The sequence below is a fragment of the Acanthisitta chloris genome, unplaced genomic scaffold (genome assembly GCF_000695815.1).
Source record: "Acanthisitta chloris isolate BGI_N310 unplaced genomic scaffold, ASM69581v1 scaffold4567, whole genome shotgun sequence".
Lineage (NCBI taxonomy): Eukaryota > Metazoa > Chordata > Aves > Passeriformes > Acanthisittidae > Acanthisitta > Acanthisitta chloris.
In genome coordinates, this window is record NW_008681941.1 from 11,347 (window position 1) to 38,091 (window position 26,745).

Here is a 26,745-nt window from a genome sequence, read left to right on the forward strand (position 1 = left end):
TTCCTTTAAGTTCTCCCAGATAAACAAACTACAAAGCAAGTTTACAGTACCCAGGATCATCCATGCAAAAATACCACACAGGCTCTTTCCAGTACCAACACAAATCAGAGCAGCCAGAGGTACCTAGTCAAGAAGAAAAGCTGATGATGATGCCGCAATCTCTCCTACAGGGAGCAGAAACATTCAGCTTGACAATCTTTACTTAATGGCACAGAATTGTGAGGACACATCTTAAAAAAACTCCTTTGAAAAAAGAGCTTCTTTGTTTGTTTCATGCATAGTAATAAATCACAAAAATAATCAGATATTTATCTTTGATTAAACCTCAGATAATGTCAATTTCTGCAACGAGCTATGTATTCACCCAAGAAAATGCCTACAAAACACAGCAGACACACAGCAGATTCCCAAACCCAAGTCAGGCCCTGTAAGAAGTTCAGGAACTGCTCTAGGAATGCTGCAGGTGAGGGCTACAGCCCAGTGCTGCTGCACAGGGTTCTGAGCCAGAATTAAGCACAGAATTTGCCTTTCTTGTGTTTTCAAAAACCTCAAAGCTGCTTGGAGAGTGATTTTAAGGAATTGCATCCTCCCACCACTCCACAACAAAAGGCTGTGAGGACAACACATAGGGGAAAGAAAGGTAGAGTAAGAAATGGAAAAGGGGCAAATAGATCCTGAGGTAGATGTCCCAGTATATGGAAGGAAACAATCCTGTCAAATTCCCAGGCAGGGACAAAGTGCAATTTGAAGAAAAAGCCAAACTTAAGTGTCAGCAAATTAGCTACTGGCATTGCTAAATCTGCTGCTTTGGTTGCAGAATTTGACTTTGAAATCTCTCAAAAGTATTGGCATAGCTTAATCACATGTGAAAAAGAAACAAGAAAAATAAACTCAATAAAAAGGTTACAGCATTTGATGACATGCTGCAGTGTTGCTGCTCTTCACCCCAGATTCTCCCCATGCCCCTGCTGCTTCAGGACCACATCTAATCTTTGTATAGCCACAGTCCAGATGTGCTAAATCCCTATTTATAAAGTATTTGTGAAGCCTGTGCAAAGAAATTATCTTCTTTAGTACAAAGATACTAATTACCTAATTTTCCTTATTTCATGTGGGCCTGCTATGAGGACATGCCAAATAAGCAGCAAAAATGCTAAGTTACATGTGGCATATGGAATACTGAGCTGTAATGTTAATCCATCTGGGGTTATATCACACTGGCTGGATAAAATCCAGCCACTTCTCTGTACAGGTGCAAAGGCAAGTTACCTAGGATCAAAGCCTACTCTCTACTTCCAGGTACACCAAGGTTTACTATGAGTTAAAGAGAGAACATATCCATCATCACATTCCCCCTACAATAAAATTGCTTCATCCTGTTCATATTCCTTTCATATCCCCTTTATATATTGTTATAAGCTGCTTTTTATCCTAGTTTAAAGAAAATTGCCAATAAAGTCCTTGCCAGAAAATAAAAGGACTTAACATACCATGAACTAAAACCCATCACTTCCAAAAGGAATAAGAGATGCTGCTTGCTGTCTTCAAGGTTTTCTTTAAACAAAACCTGTGTCTTCATGCTTAAACTCACCAGAAAGTTAAGTTTGACTTTTCCACCTCTGGTTTATGCTTTACATGGAACATAGATTTTCCAAGTTCACAATGCTGCAACTTACCTGTCCCTTCACAGACAAGAAATCTTGCCAGAGTAAGAATGAGTCTAGAAGGACAGGCAGATCTTATCTGCCTAACTGAGAATTAGTCTGCAATATTATACTCACAGACACTGTCAGTGGCAAATCACTGCCAGGCCAAAGCAGGATGCTTTTTTTAAAGTATGCTTTGAAATACACTTACTTGCTGTCGAATCTCTTCTTCCATCTTTACTGGGGACCCCAACTCTGCCACTTGCTTGACACCTTCACTAGCATATCCTCCATACTCCCAAAGGATGTAGTTCTTGGAGTGAGAACTGCCAATGATTGCAGACCAGTGGTTGGTACGTCCTTTCAGGGAAAGCAAAACAAAGCAAACAAAATAAGCCTCAAAGCATAATCCGTAGATTTTATGAAAAGTTTGAAGTCTTCAGCAGCAGCAAACTTTTGCATGTGTTGCATGCTGTCAGTTCTCACTAGATCAATACAACACATCTTTAGAGTGCTAAGAACAAGCCATCGACCTAAGAAATCGAGCATAAAGGGTCAGGAATTATTGGATAGAACAGAACAGGCAGAAATGGTGTGAAAGATTGTATTCCAGCTTATCGAGCACTCCCTCAACACAGATAGGCTTAGTATGTTTTTTCTTCACCAAAACATCTTACATTTTTTTCTTAGGTTCCTATGTCAAGTATTTTTGAGATGGAAACCTGTAAGGGAAGATTTCACTGGTCACTTGGGTTTAACAGCAAGGTGTGTCCTTACTGACAGACACTGGTTTCTAACAGCTCACTGGTGGCAACAGCAAAAGGTAGATGTAAGTGCAATTACACTGTCACTAAATGCTACAGATTTCCATTTATAGCTTTGTGCCCAAACATTATCAGGCATAGGGCTCTAAAGGGCTCACAGCCAGAAATTCCTCCAGCAGCTTTCTGCTGAAACTGGGGAGAAACATTTGCTTTCTATGGGCAAAAGTTGTCTAGCACTTCTTCCAGAAAACTTCTGAAATACTGGTACAGAACTGCTTTTACTTGCACTGACACAGCTGTGCTTTCACTATTGCATATTTAAATTATATGTGTACAATGTCTCCTTCACCCACAGTCACCCCAACCATTAGCAGGGATTCTTTTTAATTTAGGAAGAGAGTGAAAAAGTGAACTTTGGTGCTTCTATATTCACTGAGTTTGCTTGCTCAGATTTCTCACAGTGTAAGAGTTGTAGAGCTAGACAAAAGGATTCCTGATCTTATTTCTTGTCTTGTTGAACAAACAAACAAACAAAAAAAACCCCAACCAAAAAAAAATCCAAAAAAAAAAAAAAAAGGCAAAAGTTTAAAGAAAAACTGTTAGAGAAGCATGATGGAATTGAAAAGAGAATAAAGAGAATTGAGCAGAAATAAGGAGTCACAGAAGTCCCACAGTCCTGGAAATAAAAATGAATTCACTTAAGTGTCAAATAACATTCTGCAAAGATATGGGCTTAAAGGAAAAGGATGAGAAAATGAGCTGTTCACGTAAGCAGACAGCTTGATAACAATGCAAAGACTGTAGGAGATGAGGGAGACAGAATGATGGAGTGAGACAATATTTAACATTTTTCTTTGCAATGCAAAAGACAGAGTGGCAGTAGAAACAGCTGAAAACTGAGTAAAAGAATGAAAAATGAATAATGAAGTAAATAAAAGGAATGAAAATTTAAGATGCGAAAGGTGGGACAATGAAATTGAAAAAGACAGTCTGGAGAATTGGATAAAGTCAGACGCAGGAACCTAATCATGGGAGAGGAGAAAATAGATTAGAAATAAAAAATGAACACCAATGGTAGGAGGAAAAGACCTAGGAAAGTATAGCAAGCGGGAAAAGTAGATAAGGGAGATGGCCTAGCAACACAGCAAACAGACTCCACAGTTTCCTTAGTCCTAAACTTGCACCAAAATACACTTACTGAGCTCTGAAGTGTATCAGACCTGACATTTCCAGAATCAATTAACACTGATCAGTAATTGAGCCCCAAATGGAGAAAAACCAAACTAAACTTTCCCTCCTCCATGGGTAATCACTGAAGAGACTGCAGTGCCAGAAGATGATTTTTTGATCTAAGATCTAGCAATTGTTCCTTAAATATACAATGCCTTGTCAAACCACAGATACTGTCACTCAGCTCCAGTGATGGGACCACCAGTTCTGCCCATTCTTCCTTTCTGGCACACAGACCTGACTATCTCCCAAGCCACAGGGAGCAGCTTACCCTGAAACACAGTGAGTAACACTGAAAGTCACTGAAAGAGAAGGTTCCACATGGTCTCTGCATACTACAGAGAGGAACTTGAGTGCCCTTAAGTCTTTAGTTGAATGTATAATGAATTTTTCCAAGTGCTCCAGAGCTTCTCTCTGTCCCTATTCTGAACTGGACAAGAAATCAGAAGCCCTTGCAATCAGAGCACAGCCTCTCCCATTAAACACCTCTCCCTAAAATAGTGGCTGCTCTGCAGGGAAAGCACCTGGTGCACCTACGTGCTCAAATGAGCTGTTTGAACTCTATCACACCCTCCCAAAACCTTTCCCAAAACCTGTGCTATATTTGCAAATGTTTTGCTGCTCACCTTGAACCTTCCATTTCTTATGAGAACAAAGAGATAACTCTATATTTTTTAAGCTTCTCCCTCACATTACCGTGTTGCCCATCCATTGTGTCCTTTTCCTTAAAATCTCATTTCCTAGCTGTACATTATAAACCAGTCTAAGCCTTTGATAAGAAAACAGAACAGAACCTTTTTCACCACAAATATATAATGAAAATACAAATCTCACACACACCTTAGCTCAAAGTGTCAGGCAAATCAAGAGAATTTCCTTGCAATGTATAGTGCAGAAAAATCCATTGATTTCCAATGCTGAATGTAAGCAACATTCCATAAACATCAATTTACACTGCTGAGCTGTAAATAAGGAATACTGTGCCACATAAGCTCCAACCCTCCTCATAGTCCCTTATGGTACAAGTTAAAAAAATGATACTCACGTGGAAAATCTTTGGGGTGTGTTTTTTCTGACCAGTTTCCATAAAAAGTTAGCCTGTATTTGGCAGTTCCACAGGCACAACAATCTAAAATTGGTTTGTCAGTCACACCTTCCGAGGCTGAGTCTGAAACAGCAGGAAAAAACTCATTGAAAATGGCTCCAACCCAAAGCCAACAGGACAGTGAAGTTGCCATAAATAAGCACACCAGTAAATAAATCTGAGTTAAACACAGATTTTTGTTTGCCTGTTTTAAAGTTTAATATTAGACTAAACTAGAATCCTGAAATAACTATCCATTTTAAAAGTGGATGTAATGATCTAAATCTACATTTTTGAATAAGTCAAAAATCTGTCATCTTCAGATTCAAAAGAGGATTGTTCCTGGATTGCTGTCTGATAAGGACACAACCTCAGCTGATCTCAAAACACAATAGGCTTGAAATTTCTGGACAGCCAAAGCATATGAATTTTCCAGTGGGATGCAATAACCAGCTGCAATTCTTAGGTTTAAGAAGGGATGAAATAGTCTGGGAAGCAATAAACAAAGTACCCTGGAAATAAATGAGTATCACACAAAGACCAGGTAGAAAGTTGCAAGTATCACATTCAGATGGAGGTAAAGAGGAGGAACATGTGATAAGGGAACTGAATGAAAGATCCCAAATTTCAAACTGGATGAAACTGTCCAAATCCTCAAAATGCAAGTTTTGATACAATGGGTTAAGAGAAATATGCAGAAGACAGTGTGGTAGTCAGAAAGATGTTTCACTTTACCTTACCTTGTTCACAAATTCTTTTGGTGAGAGAACCCTCATCTTGAAAATAAATGATGCGTTTCTGCACAATACTGGCTCTACAAAGGGAAAAAAACATGTTTGAAATACATTTCTTCCTTGAAGCAAAAAGAAAATGCATGATAAAGCAGCAAAAGGAGAGAACTGAACTGGTAAGACCTGAGCATATTTCCCTGTACTGACAATAAATATACACAATGCAGGACTACAGATCAGATGTTTTTATTTCAACTTGCATTTGAATTTCATTGCATTTTACAGAAACTTGAAATGTGTTTACCATTAGAGAAGTGATGATAGTCATATGGAAATGATCTGTGCTCTTGAAACGCATGAAAGTCAACTGAATATTCAATATTTCAATCAAATCTTGTATTAAAATACTGAAGCTACATTCAATTTCAGAGGAAAAGCACAGCTAAAGCAAGCAGCTGTTTGTAGGAGATTACATGGCATTCCAAAGAGATAAGTACTTCTGATATATGACAGCAATTCAGTGCAAATATCACGTAAAACAGAAGCCAGAAAAAGAGCTAGCATAAGGTAGTCTTTAAAAGCAATTCAAAAGTTCCAAAAGACAAGCCACTTTAATTAACTCTAGAATATTTTATTAAGGCTTATAGTTAGCCAAAATGTACATTTATAAGCTTCAGTTTCTCAGTTGAGGGGATTGATATGTTCAATCCTAAATAAACTTTAGCTTCTTTGACCATTTTTAGCTATAAAAAAATTAACTCACATGTAAACTTTATCTCCTTTCTATAAGAGAACAGATTTTGATCAAATTCAAAGACATTCTATGGACAGAGAGTTTCCTGAGGACAATGTGTTTTGGGAGCTGGCACACTTGTTTATCAGTGGGAGTGCACATTCTTGTAGCAACATTTTGTACCATCACTTAAAACTCTAAAGAGCAGGGCCCAGTTTCTTGTTTTCCTTCAACTTTAGTCAAATAATTATCTTCATTTCTCTAGAATTATTCCTCACAGTTCAAGTGAGAAGACTGTATTTGCTTAGATGTGTTGCTGCAGTCACATAACCTTTCTCTGACAACATCCCACCCATAAAACTGTAAGATGCAGTTTTACTGTGCTTTCTTTGCCAAGATGCAAGGTCAGAGTAGGAGGGGAAAGAATCCTCCTTTTCACAACATCAAGCACCCAGGAGAATAACTGAGTTTTAGAAACCTCTCAAAACTAGATCAGACTGGAAAGGGTGCAGAAACTACAGCCTGCTGTCATCTTCTAAAGATGTGGTAAAGGGCAATGCAGGAAACCAGTGCTGGGAAAAAAAACAGTGTGAAACTGAGAAGAGCAAAATGACTTTCACCAAAAGCAAGGGCATGATCTGCCAGTACTTGGGGAAAGGAAAATCTTAGGTCTCATCTTTACCAGGGAGTGTTTACACTTGGGATAAATATGAGCCTGTAGCAAATAACAGAAAATGAATGAAACCTAGAGTTAGTTAAATCTTTTATTGATTTAAGAACTGTCCTGGGACAACTTAAATGGTAGCATGAGAGACTGACCACATATGTGAGAAACAACGAAAACATTCTGAGAAATCTTTTTCAGGGTTTCTAACGTGAAATAAGGGCAACAAAAATAAAACCAACAGAACTACCAGAACAACTAGCAGGCAGAATAAGAGCCCAATGGCCAACTTGTGACAGTGACATGCTACCTGAGTCTTTCCAGCCTTCACACTCAAAACCAAAGCCAACTTTGAAGACTCTTTGGATGCTACACTGCAACTGAGAACCAATACTTTCACACAGACTCAATGAAACACACTACATTTTTGACACACTCAAACTGACAAAGTTGACAATCATGGCTTTTCTAACACTGAGGATGGTCAAGGTGATTAAATCCCAGAATGGGCTGCCCAGACAGATTGTGCCACCTCCAGCCCTGGAGGCATTCAAAAGTTGATCCATACCTTGGCAACCTACTGATGTAACAACACCTACTTCAAATAGCCAAGTGGACTAAATGATTTCAGAAGTCCCTTCCAACCTAAATTAGTCTACAATCCTAACCCAACCAAACAACAAATCAGCTGGTCAACAAAGATCTCAGTTCTGCAGATAACAAAGATACGACAAGTATTTAATCTGAGAAGCAGTTACTAGTTATTTCAGAAATAAAATAAAGATTGCTTGAAGCCTGAAGTGTACTTCTATTACTTTTTGCTGCAGTTAGCTTGTCACAGTGATATGTCAAGGGAACAGTTCCTTTTCTAATAACAAAAGCTTCACAGCTTTCTGAGTCATTGTCTCTTCAGCTGTGTTTGAAACTATACAGAGAGCCAATAATTTAAAAGGGAGTTTTGTTACTGATTCCAAATGGACCAGGATGGGTACATTAGATGGCTGCATAAATAGCAAAACCAGGCACAGAACTTTACTAAGAGTCAGAAATAATTTTAAAATATTAACTGCTTTAATAATCAGCTTCTAGACTGAAGAACAGACAAAAACATCTGCTCAGTGTATTTGCTAGTTTTATCACTACCTTTTGGTCCTCTATTACTTTGACATAAATTTTATTCTTTTGTAAAAGTTTTGATCATCGGACTAAAGATTCTTTCCTTTGGTTTTGAAGGTTATAAAAACAACTAAAAGTGGAATGGCTAACTTTTATAGACAGGTAAGAAAGTTTTTCAGAATTTACACATGGTACATATCTGTTTAGTCTACATAAATCTTTCTTACCACTTTCAAATATCCAGAGCTGTCTGAACTTAATGGGAAGGGGAAATCCCCAGATAATAACATATATAAGTGATCTTCAGTTCCTTGGGTTTCTTGTTAACTTATTTCTCTCTCTGACTATCACAAAAACTTGGATTAAAAAGCACTTAGATTTTTGGAGAATGCAGTGCCAGGGAACCTGTACATCAAGGTCTTTGGTGCTCCTGCTTCAGCCCTAAAAATGTCAAAATCAATACAACCCTCCCATGTCTGATTAGCTGCCAACACCAGTGGTACTCACAGCAGTTTTGCTACAGCAGAGCAAACAAACAATGGAGAAAGAATTGCTACAGACACTACATGAAAATCAGAAAAACACTCTCAGGGATAAAGAAATAACAGCGTTGAAGGATAGAGAAAAAGATTAGGAAACAGATCCAAAATTGTCAAAGACATGCACAGGAAGGACAAGAACAAAGTGTGGTCCTATCTCTTTGCTGCAGCAGTGGATTGTCGAACTGTGGGTGTGATAATGTATAGATTATATACATTAGTCCCCCAAATCAGTCTGCAGTAATGAAACTCCTTGGAAGGGTCTGATTCCTTTTCACAGGGGCTTTAAGCATTTTCTCTAGCACATCCAGCAGCAGGGAGAGTATCAAGAAGCCTTTGGCCTCTGTGGGGGTCCTGGAGTCTTGTTGATCCGGATAAAGGTCATCATTTCATGGAGGAAGTGATTACAACTGTGCTTAAAGGACCAGGGATTAAGCAAAAGCTACACAGTCTGTATCTCCCTCAATCATCAGGACAAGGAGAGCACATGAATAAGACTATTAAAGCAGCATTGTGAACAGGAGTAAGTAGTAATGAAAGGGATTAGGATGATAAATTACCCTTCATATTAGCAGCTTTGAGAAGCAGGCATAGACCAAGAACTGGAATTCAGCCCTACCAAGTTTTATTTGGAACAAAAGTGCAGTTAATTAGATTCTTAACTTCATTAGAAATGCCAAGAGTGAGATTTTTCAATGAGGATAATTAAGATACACCAAGAGTGATTAGAGCTACAGGAGGAGGGTTCAGACACTGTGGAGACAAGCAGGGGTGCTCCTCCTGTATGCAAAATTGGTGAATCCATGATGGTTTTGAGATTGACACCCAAGAAGTGCAATTCAAACTTTTCCAACAGTTGGTTTAGATTTCAAAACTGAAGCAAGAAGGAAAACAGATCTCCTGATCTTGATAAAAACATCAGGTATTCTACCCATGTGACTGTTTATTGCAATTTGTTTACTATTTGCATCCACCAAACATGCACACAGAGACATGCACACACAGCCATGAAAATTAAAAACATACAACTATCAGATCCACTGACATGGAGAGTGGTTTGAAAACCTTGACGTGTCCTACAATCTTATGCTGCTGTTGATCGTGAGATGATATTCTAGTGAGGCCTGACTGACCTTCTACTGAAATCAACTATCAACTTCAGTTTCACTTTACCAGATGAGAACTGCAGCCTGAATTTTTTCTGAAGCACAAGTAGCCACAGGAAAAGTATAAAATTACAGGGACAGCACTTCAAACTTTATTCTAGCTGCGCCAAGTGCCTTACTGGAAAAGACAATGCAGACAACACACATCCGACTAACTGTCAAATCTGCCTCCTCCTCCTCCTCCTGAGTTTAGCTTTATTTTACTTGCCTGAACATATTTAGTACTTTGTGAGTAGAGCTGTGTGTGGCAGAAATACAGATTATTATTATAAAACTGTGAAGAATGATGAGCTATTTGTGTTTCTTCACTACATTGAAGGCAAAGTTTTGGCCCTGATTAATTCAGAGAAATTAGACAAACACCCATTCCTTAGGATTTTGTTATCTAAATTAAATCTGATGAACAAGACCATTTCTTTATGAACAACCATGAAATGGTGGTACCTCAATACTTGGCATCACCTCTGCTGTGCAGCACAATTCTTATTTTCTGTATGAGTTCCTTGTCTCATCACATATCAACCTCAACAAATAACTGCAAGGCAATTGCATCATAAGAGAACACACCTTTTCTCTATGTCTAGAACAAGTGTATATTCCATTTGCAGAGAAATCTGGGAAGAAAGGGAATGATAGGTAATATGAAAAACTTGGATAAGTTGGTAGACACTGAAGGGACCACGAGGCTACACATGCTCCTGTGTGTAGGCCCCTCTGCCTGGAACTCTGTCCTTTCTGCAGCAAATGAAACCCCAGAAACCATCAGAGAAATCAAATGTGCTTTCTGGTGCACTGCAAGATTTTAAACTACATTCTGCTGAAGCAGTGAACTAATGGAGCAACAAATCCATTTCTTTGGGATAGCAGGGCACAAAGCATTGAGGCTGCTGCTGTTCAGACAGCAAAGATGCTTAATGCATGTCTAATGAAGCAGAAAAGATAGGAAAAGTGGCTACCTAATTACAGCAAGGAAAAGAAAGGAATGGCCCACCCAATTATTGGTTGAATTTAGTATTTCAATCCTTTCTCAACTGCCTTACAAAACTGGCAAGCCAGGTAACTAGAAAGACAAGAAGAATCAATTCCACAGTCAGTTGACACAAAGAGTAATTCCTTTTCTAGGTGTTTGGCTTTGCCTTTCATAATTTCTAAAGAACTGCAATAACACAGGTAGCTGCTCCTTTAAGGGAATGAATCAGGATTGATTTTGTGGTGCTTCACAGGAAGAAAAGAATCAAGAGACATACAGTGTTCAGGTTCTGAGACCCTTATTGATATTATATGCTGCTCTAAGAGGATGTCCAGCTAATAAATGCAAATTCACATTTCCCATAAATAAGAACTGAAATACCATCCAACATAAGGAAGGATGGCAAGAACCTAACACTTTGGTAATTCAGTCTTTTGCCTTTCACACTAAAATACAGCTGTGCTTGAAATGTTAACTGTAAAACGTGCTCTGCAGAGCTGCTCTGGATTTCTGTGGGCATGCAGACACCTCAGCAAATATTTACATCAGCATGCTGGAAAAATCTTGCTAATATTGAAAATTTCATACAAAATGGCATAGCCAATAGAACTTCTTCAATTTAATTGCAGGTTTACTTACACACCCTCAGAGAATTGTCCTGAAATACCTGAGCTGGCCACACTAGGAAGGAGCAAACAACCAGCAAGTTGTGCTACCTTTATGACTACTTTAAACTAGACTTTGTAACACCAATGAATTGTCAAATGTTGTAGGATTGGGACCATTCACTGCCAACGTCGACTCTTCTGTCTCAGTCAATAGACATTTGAATAATGGAGGATCTTGCCAAGATATTCTAAGGTCACATTTTCCTAAGTCTCCCAGTCACTGGGCACACACTGATACAGTAACAGGTGACTAAAATTAAAAATTAATCACATTACACTACTTAGATTTTTCATTACCTTCTTTCATCATCACCATCCCCAATTTGCCCTTCACATTAGTTGATGTGAAATGAGATTACTACTGTACTCCAGCAAACACCATGTTTGTATGACAGTGGGCTCACTGCTGTCCTGCTTTTAATGCAGAGACAAAAAAATCTCTTCCTCTCTAAACTGCAGAAATAGTGACATTTTAACTCATGAATAAAATACAGACTTGAAAAATGCATCCTATTAAGTTCAAACAATGCCTTCAGCTCCTGACATAAGGCAAAGCAGTTCCTTCCATGAGTTCCCATGCACAATGTCAGGTCATGAAAACTCATTTAAACCCCTCAGCAATAAAAAATGACAACACTTCTGATGTCATCAATAGCAACTCCACCGTAAGGAAATCAAATTATGACTATCATTATTATTTCTATTCCTTTTCTCTCTTTGTTTCCCCTCAAAAATTGACAATGGCCTTGAAGTCAAATTAAACATCTGTTTGTAAAATAAACTGGAGTGCCACTGACAGCTGCTGCTGAATGGCAAATGTTCTCCAGCTGTCAGGCTCCTGAATTAACAATTATTTTCATTTACAAACAGCAAACAACAAGCAAATTATGGAGTTGTGGGTTTTTTCTCATCCCACTACTTGAAATTTATGAAAACACAGACTTTACTAGAGACTTGCCCAGAAAGATTTGATTTCCCCACTTACTAGGAACAAAAAAAAAAAATCAGACAAAATCAGTGTGAGATACTTCAGAGAACTTCCCTCCTTACATGTCTTAAATCCTTTTTTGCATTTCCCTCCAGGATATGTAAGTAGATTTAATAAGTCATTGAGGATTTATCCTCCTCCAATGCAGATTTTGTCAATAAAGAAAACTACTGGAAAACATTTTCTTGATTTTTCATGCATCTATTTATATTTGTAAATACACAACCATCAAACTAGCAGCTTTTTTTCAGACTTTTACCTCAAATGCTTACATTCATTACATCAGGAGTAGATGGCAGAATTCTCTAGACAGCAGTGTTGATACTTGTAAAACAATCTCATTTGCTTTTTCATATGTTTAGGACTCAGCTGGAACTCATGGAAGAATTTCAAGCTCAGTGTGCTTATGCATGCACCAATATTTTTATGAATAGCTTGAATGATGGAACAGAACGAGTTACTGACTGCAGACACTACCACACTGCAATTAAATAATCTTAGACACAAAGTCCTAGTTTTATATGAGTGTAATTATTTGCACAAAAGGAAAAATCCTTAGTAGCAATATATTTGATAGCAGGCTGAAGGAAGTCTAGCAGATCAGAAGCTGAGCTCAAGTAAATGTTACTCTATGAAAACCAGCAAACATTCCAGTGGAAGTCATGGGAAGCATCTCTAGGATAACAGTGCCCAGCTCTGGGTACCAGAATTCAAGGATATGCATCATTTGGAGAAAGTTCAGACAAGGCTAATGTGATTTTTCATGTGCACAATTTAAACGTTTAAGTATCGGTCGAACAGTGCTGAGGAACTTGAAGCAGCAAGAAATTTGGCATATGCAACTGTTAGGAAATAAAAATGAAGGTTGTAAAAATCCCATTGTTTTTGCAAAAATCCCAAATTAGAACTTGTGTGGCTTCTGATCAGTTCTGTGCTTGTATCCTGTTAACCTTAATAATTAGCTTTTATTGAAGTCTTTCCCCATGAAGCTTGGGGAAAACACAATGCTGATAAAAAAGAAAACTGATATTCAGTGTCTTGTCATAAAGTCTGTTGAACTTTTCTAATGTCTGCATTCCTACCCCACGGCACATCAGTGAATAATTTTAATTGTTGTTGGGTTTTTTGTGGCTGTTGGGGTTTTTTTTGGGTTTGTTTGTTTGTTTGTTTTTTGCAAAACAGCTCATTTCAGCCAAATCCATTTGTGCAAAATAATAACCATAGGGCCCAATGAAAATAACTACACATTGCTTCCATTTACCACAAAATGTACCACGACACTGACTTTTTTAATAGAAAATGATCAGAGGCATTTTCAAGGTACAGTGGGAAGCAGTTACAAATATTATCTTTCCTAACAAGGCTGTAACTATATTCCCCCTGCCACTAGAGGAAAGAGCACTATCCTCTCCTTACTATGTTTTCTCATCGTTTTTCTATTGCTTTGCCCTCCTCAAGGAATAAACCCATCTCTGAGCAGCAAAACCATTAAGCTGCTTTGCAACACCACTATGCCTTTGCAAACAAAACAAAATATGAATGGATCTAACTCGATTTTATTGGATTACTGCATTAATTGTGCCATAACAAAAGATTATTTAGAAGAACACAAAAAATGACAAGCAAATCCATTTAGAACACTTTCCACATTCATGTGCTCCTACTGTGAAGTTAAAGAAACGACAGCAAATCTGTGAGAAAATGAAAGTGAAAGGGGTTTTGGTTTGAAATGTAAATGTTTCAGTAGATCCAGGGGGCTGCTACTGTATATATTGAAATGCAAATATGCATTTTTACATCCACCATTAAAGTTGCTATAAATACAGAAGCTATCTAGAAATGCAGAAGGTTATTCTTTCTTCCTAATACAAGTAAACTCTCTGTGGGTGTTTAACAAAAAAAAATAAAATATATATATATGGCTGTAAGATTGCAAAGTTTAGACTTTTCCTATTTGCTTTGGGTTGTTTTTTTAAAAACAGCTGGATGAAGATAACACTTGAGTTATTTTTAAGGAATCAGAATAGGGCACCACTAACACACAAGCTTTTCTATCCTACAGGGGTTCATAAAGAGTCACTGGCCTCTAGTTGCTTTGGAGGAAACAGAGGCAATGAAAAATGAGTTGAGCTGGATATAATAACCCAGTGTGAAGGACAGGAATGGCCCCAAATCTACTCACCTCCAATCTATGTCCCTAGCCATTCAAAGCTGAGCACATTCTACTACAACTCTTCAAAGTGAAGAATGGGGGAAAACGAAAGCACATCAAAACAACTGCACATAAATAACTTGTCAGCAAGAACTTTTGCTACATTGAGCACACAAGTCACATGAGTTGCCTGAGATCATTTCATGAGCCAGTCAGAGAACTCTGGTTTCTCCTCCAAATGGTAAATTGAATATAACTTAATCTGCACGTGGCCATCACTTACTATATTAGCAATTAATCTCAGACTCAGTGAAAATCACCAAATGCTAAGGGAGGAAAAGATCATCATCATCTCACAATACTCAACTCCTCATGACATCTACACCCACTGACACATTTACTCAATTTGGGTATTAACAAGATTCTCCCAACCATGAAATTTTAATATGTTACGAGCTAAGATAATTAACATAATTTTCTTCACCCTTGTATTATATTACAAAATTCTACAAGACTTGCAGAAAGTTGTTTGTTCTGTATTTCCCACTGATTACAAGGGTCAGACCTTTACCCACCTGCTCAGTACCACACTCAGCTGAGACACAACCTTGAGGAATACAACTAACCACTCAACTCTAGAAACTTGGGGCTCTAAGTGATCTAAAAGAGATGATTCTCCATCTCTACTAAGAAACTTCCAATAAACATTAATTGTCCTTTTCTTGTCAATAGTGTAAATCACTATTTGAAATCTATACTTAAGACTTTCCTTGTGAAAAAATATAAATCTCCATTAGTTGGGGTTTCCTTATGGAATTAAGCACAATCTCTGAATATTAGCTGTCCGATACAACAAATAAAAATGCACATGTACCCTCCTGCTTTTTATGAAAAGTAGAATATCTTAAACCAAGCATGACAGTATATAAGCAGGGGAAAAAGAGTTGGGTCTTTTTAATGAGTTTTTACTCATTTGAACAAAATATTAAACCCGATTGATCAAGACAGGGTTCAAACCCCTGAAAATCCTACAGAGAAATGTATAGGACAACATTTCTCTGGCACTCTTCATAGTTCTACAGGCAAATGAATGACCCTAAAGCAAAGTGCACCTACATAGTGTTACCTTTGTCTACTGCTTGAAAAGCATGAATACACGTATTGGTGTGCAATAACAGTCAAACACTAGGGAATGATCACCAGCTCTGAAATGAAAACATTCACCCCTAAACAAACAGATCTACTTTTATGGTCCATTTAGAAAATCCAAAATCTATAGAACATTCCTATTGTTCATCTCAACTAAGAACATGAATTTTACGTGAGTCTCAAAGAGATGGATACAATTTTGACCTTAAAATTTTAGAATTTTTAGATTTTTATGTAAAACAAATGACTGAGAGCCTAACAAGTTCAATTATGGTTACTGATTAAGTGGTTATTGAAGGCTTGAAGCAACTTTTGAATATTTAGGCTTTAAATTGCTAACATTTCACTGTGCAAGGAGGATTAAATTTGGTCAAGTGTGTCAAAGGAGAAAAAAGAATCTAAGAACTCCATCGGTTCTTAATCCAATAAATATTAGACATATTAACTGATTAATGGTGAGTTTAATATGCCTTAGAATACTTACTTGAGAATGACACAGCCTGTCCCAGTGGGAGGAGCTGTCCAGAAGACTTGAATTCGTGTCCTTCTTCTGGGTGTGCTCTCAGTCACTGCCACAGGACAATTGCTCATGAACTGTGTTTCTTCTTCATCTATGATCTAGGGAAATTTCAAGAGAAGCAGGTGAAAAGATAAGAACATACACAGGCAATGTCTCTCAAGTATGTTTTGTCAGCTTATGTTTTCTTTGAGAGGAATATTTCCAATCCTTTCTGCTTAGCTCAGCACTACTTCAGTAAATTTATTTATAACATGCAGATTGCTCACAGAATCAAAAACAAAAGCTCACAAAATAAAGATAGGAGAATAATTCAGTTCTAGGTAAGGAGAAGTCAGACCTTTCTGAATATGGCTGCAAATAACCTTCTTTGTAGGTCCTGATTACTAGAGCTTCCTGTAAATATTAATGAACTGAAAATAAAAAAGATTCCTAATTTCAAGGGTTTTTTTATATTAAGGCAACCAACTGTTTGGGAGAGATGGAACATGTTAGAGAATAAGGGGGTTCAGTTCATTTATTCTTTGTTTGCTTTTTTGTTTAAGCAGTACTAAAAGAGGCAATATGTGACTTAATCATTTATAATTCTGAGTCCATTGTTTACTCCAAACTGCAGACATTTTTGCTTTTCTGATTGATTGATGTTTAACACAAAAGTTTAAGTAATATAAGTCAAAAACCAGAGAGGCTGATTTGGAATTGGTGTTCTAAGGATGTTACTCAAAGGTGTCGAGACAAAATAGTTTTCTTACTACATATGTACTTCATGGATTGGACTCTAAGCCTTCTGTTCATCGGGTCTCCCAAGAAATTTCATCAGAAATTTCCAAGTTTTATTTGGAAACCAGAAATTATGTGATATTGCAAAATTTCTCTTCCAAACTGCTCAGTGGTCTCCTTTCATCCCACAACTCACACTACGTTGGGTCAAATTCAGGCAACAAGTTGCAAGTCTTATCATCTTGAGAAAGAAGTTGTAGATATCAATTTATAACAAGATTCAACTCTGAAGAAGCCTTTTCAGAATTCTGGTTCTAACACCACACACTTTTACCAGGTAACAACTTTTTAAAAAAAACAACTTCCTGTCAGAAAATATAAATTAAAACAGGTATTTTGACAAAACATACTACTTTACATTCTACAACAGTGGCAGCTGTGCTTTAGTGAGCAGACGTCCTCGTTAACTCACCCAGTGGTACTGCCAGCATTCCCAAACATTCCTAGCTAAGCCAACAAACGTTTCTGTTCCCATGGCACAGGTCCAGAGGAGTGCTCAGAAACTCTCTTTAGCTGGTCAATAGGGCAATGGATAATGAGTTTTAAATTTAAAGCCGTTAATAAATATTCTTCAAGTTTTTTAATGCTTTGTGGAATCTGTGTAACCAACAGAGTGCACACATTTGCTAGATTTCCTTTGCCATGAAGCTTTGGGAAGTAAGGAATCTAGTGTAGGCTTAAATTGACTGCACAGTTCCTCCTTCCCCTGGATGCAATTCAATGCATTTAACTTAACCGTCAAGAAATCCCTAATCTGCAATTCTATCTTGGCCATCAACTGTATTTATTCTGTCTGCCTTATTCCTGCAACAGTAAAACAAAGAAATAAAACTATTTATCTCTCAGAAAGGTTGTCTTAATTATCTCAGAACCACATCATTTGACTTTTCATAGAATTATAGAATTTTAGGGGTTGGAATGGATCTTACAGATCCATCCAGTCTCAACCCCCAAATTTATGACTCTGCAAAAGTAGAACCTGAAATTGAAGTTTGAACTGTGGATAGTCACTCCCCATTGGAGCACATCCATGGCCTTTTCCAGCTGCAACAAACACAGAAATGCAGATGCATTTTGCACTTCTATTGCCTAACTCATTCCTGCAACTTAGCAAGTAAAGAATTTTCTCAAGGAATATAGATGTCTATAATGAAATAATTTTAAAGTTCTGGTTGCATTTTGGAACATTATCCTGGAAGAACAGGAAGTGGCTGAGCCTCAAGGCTACGTCACCATTTCCTGCATCACTAACCATCAAAGCACAAGACTTATGCAATAAGTGTCTACTGGAAAAACCTGACCATAATGTAACAAGGTTTTCCAAAAATTCTTCCTCTGAAGAAAAAACTAGACAGAAGCTTTCTTAATAAAGACTCCTAATGTTGACAGAATGCAGTACAGAACTCCTACTTTAGTTGGAAAGGCTCAAATGCCAGTTGATTTGAGATGATTAAAGAAAAAGGTTATTGTATGATACATTATAAATCTGAGAATTGTTCAGATTCTAGGGCTTCATATAAATATAAACCCAATTCTAATATGTGTGTTAAAAAGATGTTGGGGGTCTTTTCCATACCTACGGAGGTTAAATTCCTTATAAAAAATTCCTAGGAGCAAGGGCTCCAGATTTATAGAGCAGGATTACAAGAGACATGATATTTTAGGGTGGTGGATGGTATTATCCACTCACATGGAGCACTGGAGAAAAGCAAAAGCATCCTGCCAACTTTAGGGAGGAAGAGATACGCAATACAATCCTGAATTTTCTTCTGGAATCAAGTCAGACCACACAGGCATGAAGGAAAGCATTGGCAAGGGAGAGGGACTCAGATTAAAATGTAGCAGTTGCAAAATTATAGTTTCCAAACCCCAAGTTATCTGTAATGGGATGCCTTACATTTTCAGGAATGGGCCAGCAAACTAACCACATGTTGGAAAAAATCCTGAAAACAAAAAAACCCCAAACATTTGGCCAAAGAATCTGAGGCCTCAGAGGGATCTTTATGTGACTAATTCTTTTGAATCCACAAACACAATGACATTAGGTTTGAATATTCTATTTAGTTTTTGGTGTGGGTTGGGTTTTTTTCTATAATCTATTAAGATTGTAATATTTTGGGCCAATTTATTCCTTCAGGGAAACTAGAGTAAATCCTGAACAAGACTCTTGGAGTTAACCAGGATTGGAATGAGTGTCACAGCAAGTAGATTTTGGCTGAACTTGGATAAATACAAACATGGAAGTAAAGACATTATGAGGGAAAATTTACCAGCTCCAGGCTCAGTCTTGCATTCTTTCACATTCCAAACACTGATGAGGTTGAGGACAAGTTTTGGGTGTTCCTGAAAAGCAGGACTGGATAACTGCTTAGATGTTAAACAGGGGAAGAAGTGGTTTGCTCAGAATTGCAACATTTCATGCAGAGACAGAATTTGCTATCCACTTCTGATTTCTGTAGACTGCTAGTCAAATAAACCAGGCAGTTCCTCTCCACTGCTACATTTATATCAGTATTTAAAAAATAAGAAAACAAACGCTAGACATCACAAAGGGATTAGTATCAAGTACAAAAGGAGATGAAGTTACATAAATCCTCTACTGGCTTGTGTCCACTTCCTTAGCTCAAACCACTGGCTAGGATCTTCAGCACCATTTCTTGTTCTGTGGCCATATCATCACTTTCCACCCACTGAAACAGCTGCATTCAACCGGAAAAACTGAGTTTAAAAAAAAACCACAACCCAAAGCTCACAAGATAAGTGTCTTTGTGGGCAGTTTTCTTTGGAAGAGCTAATACAAAGTGTGACTTCCAGAATGTTGTGAAACTGTCTTCTCCTTGAGGAAACTTTCCAATTATAAAAAGAACATTGGGTCTACATAATGGTAATAGTATTTGACCTTTAGGGATTAATCTAGAACAGAGCTTATTATATGGAACATAAAACTAATGATGAACAAAGTCAGCTTAAAACATCTACCTCAAAGATATGCTTCACATAACCAGAGTCTTTGACTAAAGACCACAGTATTTCCTTCAGAGTCTGTGCTTAGAAGAATCAGAATTGGTTTTTTTTATGCAGTGTCAGTAATCAAGTTTGGTGCAGACTATGATCCAAATTGTATAGAAGTCCTGAGCACTGCTGGGCTCTCAGTAAGATCTTCCATCCTTAGCACTGCACCAAAGTCTAGAGCTGTCTGATAACTCCTTGGAGCACTGAGAACAGTGAAAATCTACTTAAGAAAGGCCTTGCTAAAACACACTTGTAGATGATCACTACATTCTGGTAGCTTTATGTGGATATCCCACAATACTGCAATTTGAAATCAAGTTTAGTTCTGTAATCATTACTTGAGCACCCACTTTATCAGGTAAAGACAAAATGCACCAAACTACCTGATGGTAAGTTCTGTGAGAGCAGAATCAGCACCAGTTCTGTGCTTCTCCACCTACCTCTCCATCCACCTGCTTGTTTTACATCCTACTCACAAGGTAGTAGGAACCATAGAAGTGGGGGAGGAGGGGGAAAGGCAGGGAGAGTGGGGAAGAACCCTCCACTTCCAGAAAAAAATGTGATACCAGAAAATCAGATTAAGTCTTTGAGGTACATTAGTGAAAGAAGAGGAAAAAAATAGAGCATTTCAAATTTATGTCCCAAGAAATTAAATAAAACCAAAACAAAAGCAAACCAAAACAAACAACCAACCAAAACAACAAACTCACTGCAAAATGAAACAAATAACCAAACACCAAACCACATGTTTGTGTGTGAGATGTTCTAAGGAACAGGATTTGAATTCTGTCCCGTCGTCCTTCTCTTCTTTAAAGCCAACAATTGGAATACTGTGTTCATTGCAAAAAAGGAAAAAAAAAAAAAAAAAAAAAAAAAAAAAAGCTGGGTAGGATGATCAAAAGGCAAAAAAGCTGCAGAGAGAATCCTGTATGAGAATCTTACACATTAAAGCATCCTGAAAATTTTTGCTCTCAAGAATCTGCTGCATGTTAGTCTTCAGCCCAAACAAACCTAATAGCTGTATTAGAGCTGCTGCAGGGCAGGCAGCAGGGACAGTTCTAAGCTGCAACTCAAACAGAAGGAGGGAGAAAACAGTTTGATGTGACAAGAACCTGAAGTGCTTTACAGATACAGCACTACACACCGTCAGCTTTTACACCAAACAGCTTCTCTGCCTGAGACTGGCGATGGAAAGCTGAACAAAACAGCTACTTCTTTACTTCATTGTATATTGTCAGAAGTAGATAAAAGTAACTTGACAGTATTTAGTGAATGTAAAATATTATATTGTATATTTTTCTTGCTTTTGAACCATTCTCAGCTAACTTAATGCTGAATTATAAGGTTTGTAAATTGAAAATGGCCAATTAAGCAAAAGCTGTCCAGGAAACTTAAGAGATGAATGAGCATGGATTGCTGTGAATTGAGACACTTCACATCTAAGCAATCACTAAGAGTGGACTTAAGGTCCAAAATTTCACCTTTGTTTCCTATAAGGTTTTCTCCTTCACTGCAACATTAACATCTCTGTGAAAACAGTTGGATAAACTGAGCCAAGCTATTTTATCAGACTACAGTACTAGGTTTTTGACAGATAATCCAGTCTTTCCCAGTAACGTTACTTCTACAATCTCTAACAAAGATAATTCTGTGTATTAGGCACAGAAAGCTGTCATTATTCTCATAGCCATAAATCTCATTGGGTTCCATCAATAACTTTCTTTAAAAAGTAGCTATTTTAACTCGGGAAAATTCTCTCATTTTGTGTTTAAAAAGCAGTTTGCAAACACTAAGTTCCAGCAGGGAAAGGAGAAAATCTTTTAAAATAGTATCATCTTTTGAAATCCCTTCAAATATTCTAGTTTCTTGATGTATCCAATACTATCCAACAACACTCAGGGACAGGGAATAATTCTGAAGACTGAACTTGCTTTTCACACCTTGGCACATAAAGCTTCAAAGTGCCCCAGTTGGCTCTTGCCAAAGAGAGTGCCCTGGCATAAGCATCAGAGCATACAAATTAGGCACAGCAGCACAAGGAAATCGAGTAAAGGAACTTTGTGTGACGTTTTGTACAAAAGCAACGAGTCACTCTGTACCTTCCACGACAAATGGCTTAACTTTATTCTCCATCCACACAGCAACTTTCACAATGTTTGAAATTATGGATGAGAACTCTGGCAGAGATTGAAAATTTTAGTTTCAAAGAAAAGGAACTTTTGGCTCACTTCAATGTATAACTTGATCAAGTTAGACCTAAACGTAGAGTAAATTTCCTGAGGTCAGACTCTATGCTGCCCAATTCAAAGACATTAACTTGGGAGCTGTGGGGTCTTTTAGTATATTCAGGCAGTAGCTAAAAGAATGAAATTGCTTTTCTATGAAATGAGACATTTTTATGGCCTAAATATAGCTTAAATTAGGAAGCATGAAACAACAGATAAAAAAAGAGTAAATTTTGTGAACATTGAGTGAACTGAAAATTCAGAAATTTTGCTTCCAGAACTTCTGTTCACTCTAAAATAAGCTTTAAGCAGTCAAAGAGTTAAGAAATTTAAATAAAAAACCTGACACTCATATCCATAACCAAACAAGACTTTAGAGAAAGTATGATCTAATCCCAAATCCATTCTTCTTCTCAGTTCTAGAACCTTAGCTAGGAGCAGTCAAGAAAATTCACCATGTGGACTGGGTGAGAGTTTTTACTTACTAATGACAGCATTTCAGTAGTTTTCATAAAGTCAGTGTTAAATGATACTGCTGAGGTGTCTCTTCCCTTTGCAATTAATTACATTACTATCATTTGATAAGATTATCATTTTTCATGTATTGTTGCCACAATTTTATATTACGAACATCTTTAGCACCATAATGAGTAACACATAATGTGAGTGCCAGAGAAATATTTGCTGTGGGCTCACACAGGAGACAGGGACCTTATCTTCTGCTCACATGGACACTGCTCATTTCCATTTCTGTGGCAAGGAGCTCCAGGTTCTTTGTCAATGCAATTTAAAACTCAGAAACTGCCATTTTTATTTCAGGAACAAAATCCCAGATAAGAGCACAGCTGCGAGACCAGTCGATCAAAGAAAAAGGAATGTTAAATTTGAGGAGACACATAAAACATCTGATAAGGCAGAAATTTATAGTGGCTGGTCAAACAACATATATAGCTCTTCTACTGAAAGGACCTTCCTGTGTGTCAGGTGCTCCCTGCAGGGAGGTGATAACAGCCTGTCTTCCTCCTCAATCCTCCTCTCTTTTCCATTTTTCAGAGCGCTAATTACCAGCCAAGTGAACCTTTCCTAATTACAACTTTGTGGAGTACAAAGTGTAACATGGGCTTAAGCCTAGATGGGGCTTCCTTATTAATATAATCAATAACAATATTCTAGAGGTGACACTTTTCTGCAATACAATATAACAGAGTCCAAAGGAGATGGCTCTTCTGCTCTTAGGTACACCAGAACTGACAAAGGTCATTTGAAATACACTGTAAAATATGAGTCTGCACATTTTATGGGCTCAGCATTTCTCAGTTGCTTAGTTTGTTCAGGCTTTTCATTTAACCTTCATTTCAGAAAATATTACACGACTCAGCATTATGAGCATAATGCCAAGAATAGCTACCTCACTTGGAGCGCCTCACTTAAGAAGGGATTTAAGGATTATGGAAAATACATATTTTTAATAGCATTATTGTCCTGCCTGGTGTTGGAGCTTTGAAGCATCAGCAGCTCTGGCACATGTGCTATTCATGTTCCTTGTGAGTGTCTCAATGCCAAAATATACATCCCACCCTAGTTCAAGCAGATTCCACACAAATTCTCGTAACCCTCAGATGACTGTGTGCAGAATATAATCTATTTCTGAGAGACTTAATCCACTGCTAAAACCACATTTACAGCAAAAATACTGGTGATCAGGGACTACAGGCTTTCTGCAGATAAACTTAAGAAGGCATTTACCTCCTTAAAAAAAGCTTCAAATCTTTTGCTTAACAGTTTTCATCAGCTGTCGGATCAGGAATGTTGCTTCTACAGAAGAGCTGCAGGAAGTCAGGAAGGGTTTCTGGCACCACTGACAGGAGTTGTGAGCAATTCTAAACCCACCGTGTTCGTTGTGTGTGTGCCTGAATGGTAGACAGAGTCAAGAGATAATAACAATCCAAGCTGTGGCTGCTCTTACTTGTGATATGCTGATGAACTCTTAATGCACAGATTCTCAAAATCTTTCCTTATTTAGAGGGAATCACACATCACACAGTCTATGCATGAACAATTCCCCTGCCTGATGTTCTGTCTAAGGTTTGCTGTAAAGCCTAAATTTCATATTACCTTGAGTACTCTTCCAGCAAATTAAACCTGCTTGCCAAGAGTTTCAAAGAAATCAAGAAGTTATACTTTCTCCCAGTATGAGAGGATTCTGCTGCAGCAAGACACACTCCACTCAGACAACAGTGAAGCCACAGTGTGAAACAAAGGGGAGACTTGTGGGCAGACCAGATTTCTTTTCAAGAGTTTGGTAGACTCTCTTCAAACACTGACTGGAGTCCAAGTGGGTTAAGTGCCGACACTAAACTAAAGGCTCACATTAAAACATGGTCTGGGGACACTTTTCTGAGCACTCTCTTGTACTAAACGTTCATTAGGGGAACAAAACAGGAATATAAGTAATAGAAAAGTAACTTAAAGCTTTAAGGGTTGTGTGTGTTGGTGGGTTTGGGTTTTGTGGGGTTTTTTTTCCCCAAAACGTTCTACATTGTCTTAAATCTAACAGTATATTTCCTCATGGTGTAAGATATCTGCTCGAGAGTTGTACAGTCTCATGGGAAATAAACATGAATAAAGGGATTCTTATAAAAAAGAGTAACAAATAAATTTGGTAAAGGCTTATAATAAAATTATTCTTAGCTCTGCAAATTGAACTGCTCTAAAAAAAGAGCTGCAAACTGAAATGGATTTGTATCGAATTCTACTCGTGCATAGATCAGCACTACAGGGACTAACAAACTTGGCCAGGTTAAAAAATAAAAGATATAGGTATAGTGGTGTGTTGCTCTCATATTCATTCCAAGCAGAGTAGAGTGGTAATGATGTGGTTTGTGCCATGCAACTCTCTCCCCTAAACCTGCCCTGGCAATCAGAAGCCTCAGTGAAGAGACTTCTTCCTATGCAGTAGACTGAAGAAGTTTGACATTATTATGATTAGAGAATAATTCAATATTATGCTCAATAAATTTCAAGGAAAGGCTGCATAAAGCTCAGTCAGCATTCTGGAGCTGTTGTTTTCCTGTGCTTTTTTTATCTTTTGCAGACTAATCATATAAATTTCACCCAGGGACCTGAGAAAACAATCCTGTAAGGTATGTGATTGCAAAACAACTTCAGAAAAAAAATTTACAAAAAGACAGGCTCAGAAAAGGAAGAACAACTTCTGATGGTCAGAAATTCAGCCACATAATGGAAAAGTTAATTTTCAGGAGATACCAACACTTGATAAATGACAGCTGAGCTCCAGAATATGAACCATGTCATTAGAGAAGTATTAAAGGCCAGAAACCATATTTAATAGATGAGATGCTTATTACTTCTTATTTTCACTTTCCAAAGAAAGTGAACAACACTTCAATATTATACAGGGCACAGTAGGCACTACACTATCCATTTCAGTACTCCAAAATACATGCAAATGTTGCTGTTTCTGATTCTGTGCCAGCAACAGGAAGAACTAAAACATAGTATGAGTCCAAACACATTTATTTGTTAGAGTGGCTAAGCCTAGAGTGCTGAGAGTGTATTTGGATGGGTTTTGTCACCTTAATCCTATAAGCAGGAAAGATTTACTTCTCTTTCTGATCCCTACCAGCACAATATCATGACTGGATTGTTCCTAGAGATCCAAACACAGACAAAATTAGGCTGTGTTCCCATATTGTAAAATTGCCATGTCAGATTTGCCACTCCTGGTTGGAATGTTACACGTTTTACAAACATTTGTTATTTACATGCAAGAGATAGATGAGTCTTTAAACACTTCTGCCTTGGGAGGCAAACACTGTGTGAAGAGCAGAACTCCTGACGTTTAGTCATGGCTCAAGTGTGATATGTGATCATGAGCAAGTGCCTTCAGTGTTTACTCTTATGTAAAGTGGGATATGATCAGTTCACATCCTAGAAAATACATTTACGGCATTTAATTTATGTAAAAGTTTGAAATCTTCATCAGAATGACAGCATAAAAGCACATATAAAAGTTGTATTATATCCATAGGTGTAAATGCAAACGTGGAGCATGAGCAACAGAAAATCAATAGGACAAGATTGAGCAAATTTAATTGGAGAAAAAAATTTTGTTATGATTGCTCAAAGTTCAAGAGGTCAAGTGTGAGTTCAGCATTTTATCCTGTTTTTATATATTTATCATGTTTTTACTCTTGCAATGTTCCTTTCCATATTTATGTAAGTTTGCCTTATTTGGCTCAGGCATAAACTAAGTTTTTAGTGTACAGGATGCACAGTAATGCAAAAACATGAACAGAAATGGTCATGCTCCAGGACCTGCTTTCACATAGGTTGTCTCAGGTTTGTTCCTCCCAAGAAGAAATGCCAGATCTCCCTCAGAGTCAGCAGCTAGAGGACAAATGGGTTTAGAAAACTAAGAACAGATTGTGATGTACACAATGTTCTTCCCGTAAAAAACTGGCAGTTGTGTAACATCTGCACCACATACAAAGCTGGTTGTCTATTGGGGGGGTTTAATACAGCCTGCAAGTAATGTAATCAGATGAGCATCAGATGAACTAAGATAAAAAAACCTGATGAATATTCAGA

General features: G+C 37.6%; 1 protein-coding gene across 1 annotated transcript in view; it reads right to left on the reverse strand.

Moving 5' to 3' along the window:
* Positions 1-1,857: 1,857 nt before the first annotated feature.
* Positions 1,858-26,745, reverse strand: part of LOC103805628 (spondin-1-like) — a gene marked incomplete at its 3' end in the record, with an annotated part of 41,874 nt that continues 16,986 nt past the window's right edge. The window contains exons 3-6 of the mRNA XM_009078283.1: positions 16,085-16,218; positions 5,465-5,538; positions 4,686-4,808; positions 1,858-2,006 (exon numbers count right to left, since the gene is read on the reverse strand). Coding sequence (XP_009076531.1) covers positions 1,858-2,006; positions 4,686-4,808; positions 5,465-5,538; positions 16,085-16,218 — 480 coding nt within the window. The remainder of the gene's footprint in view (positions 2,007-4,685; positions 4,809-5,464; positions 5,539-16,084; positions 16,219-26,745) is intronic.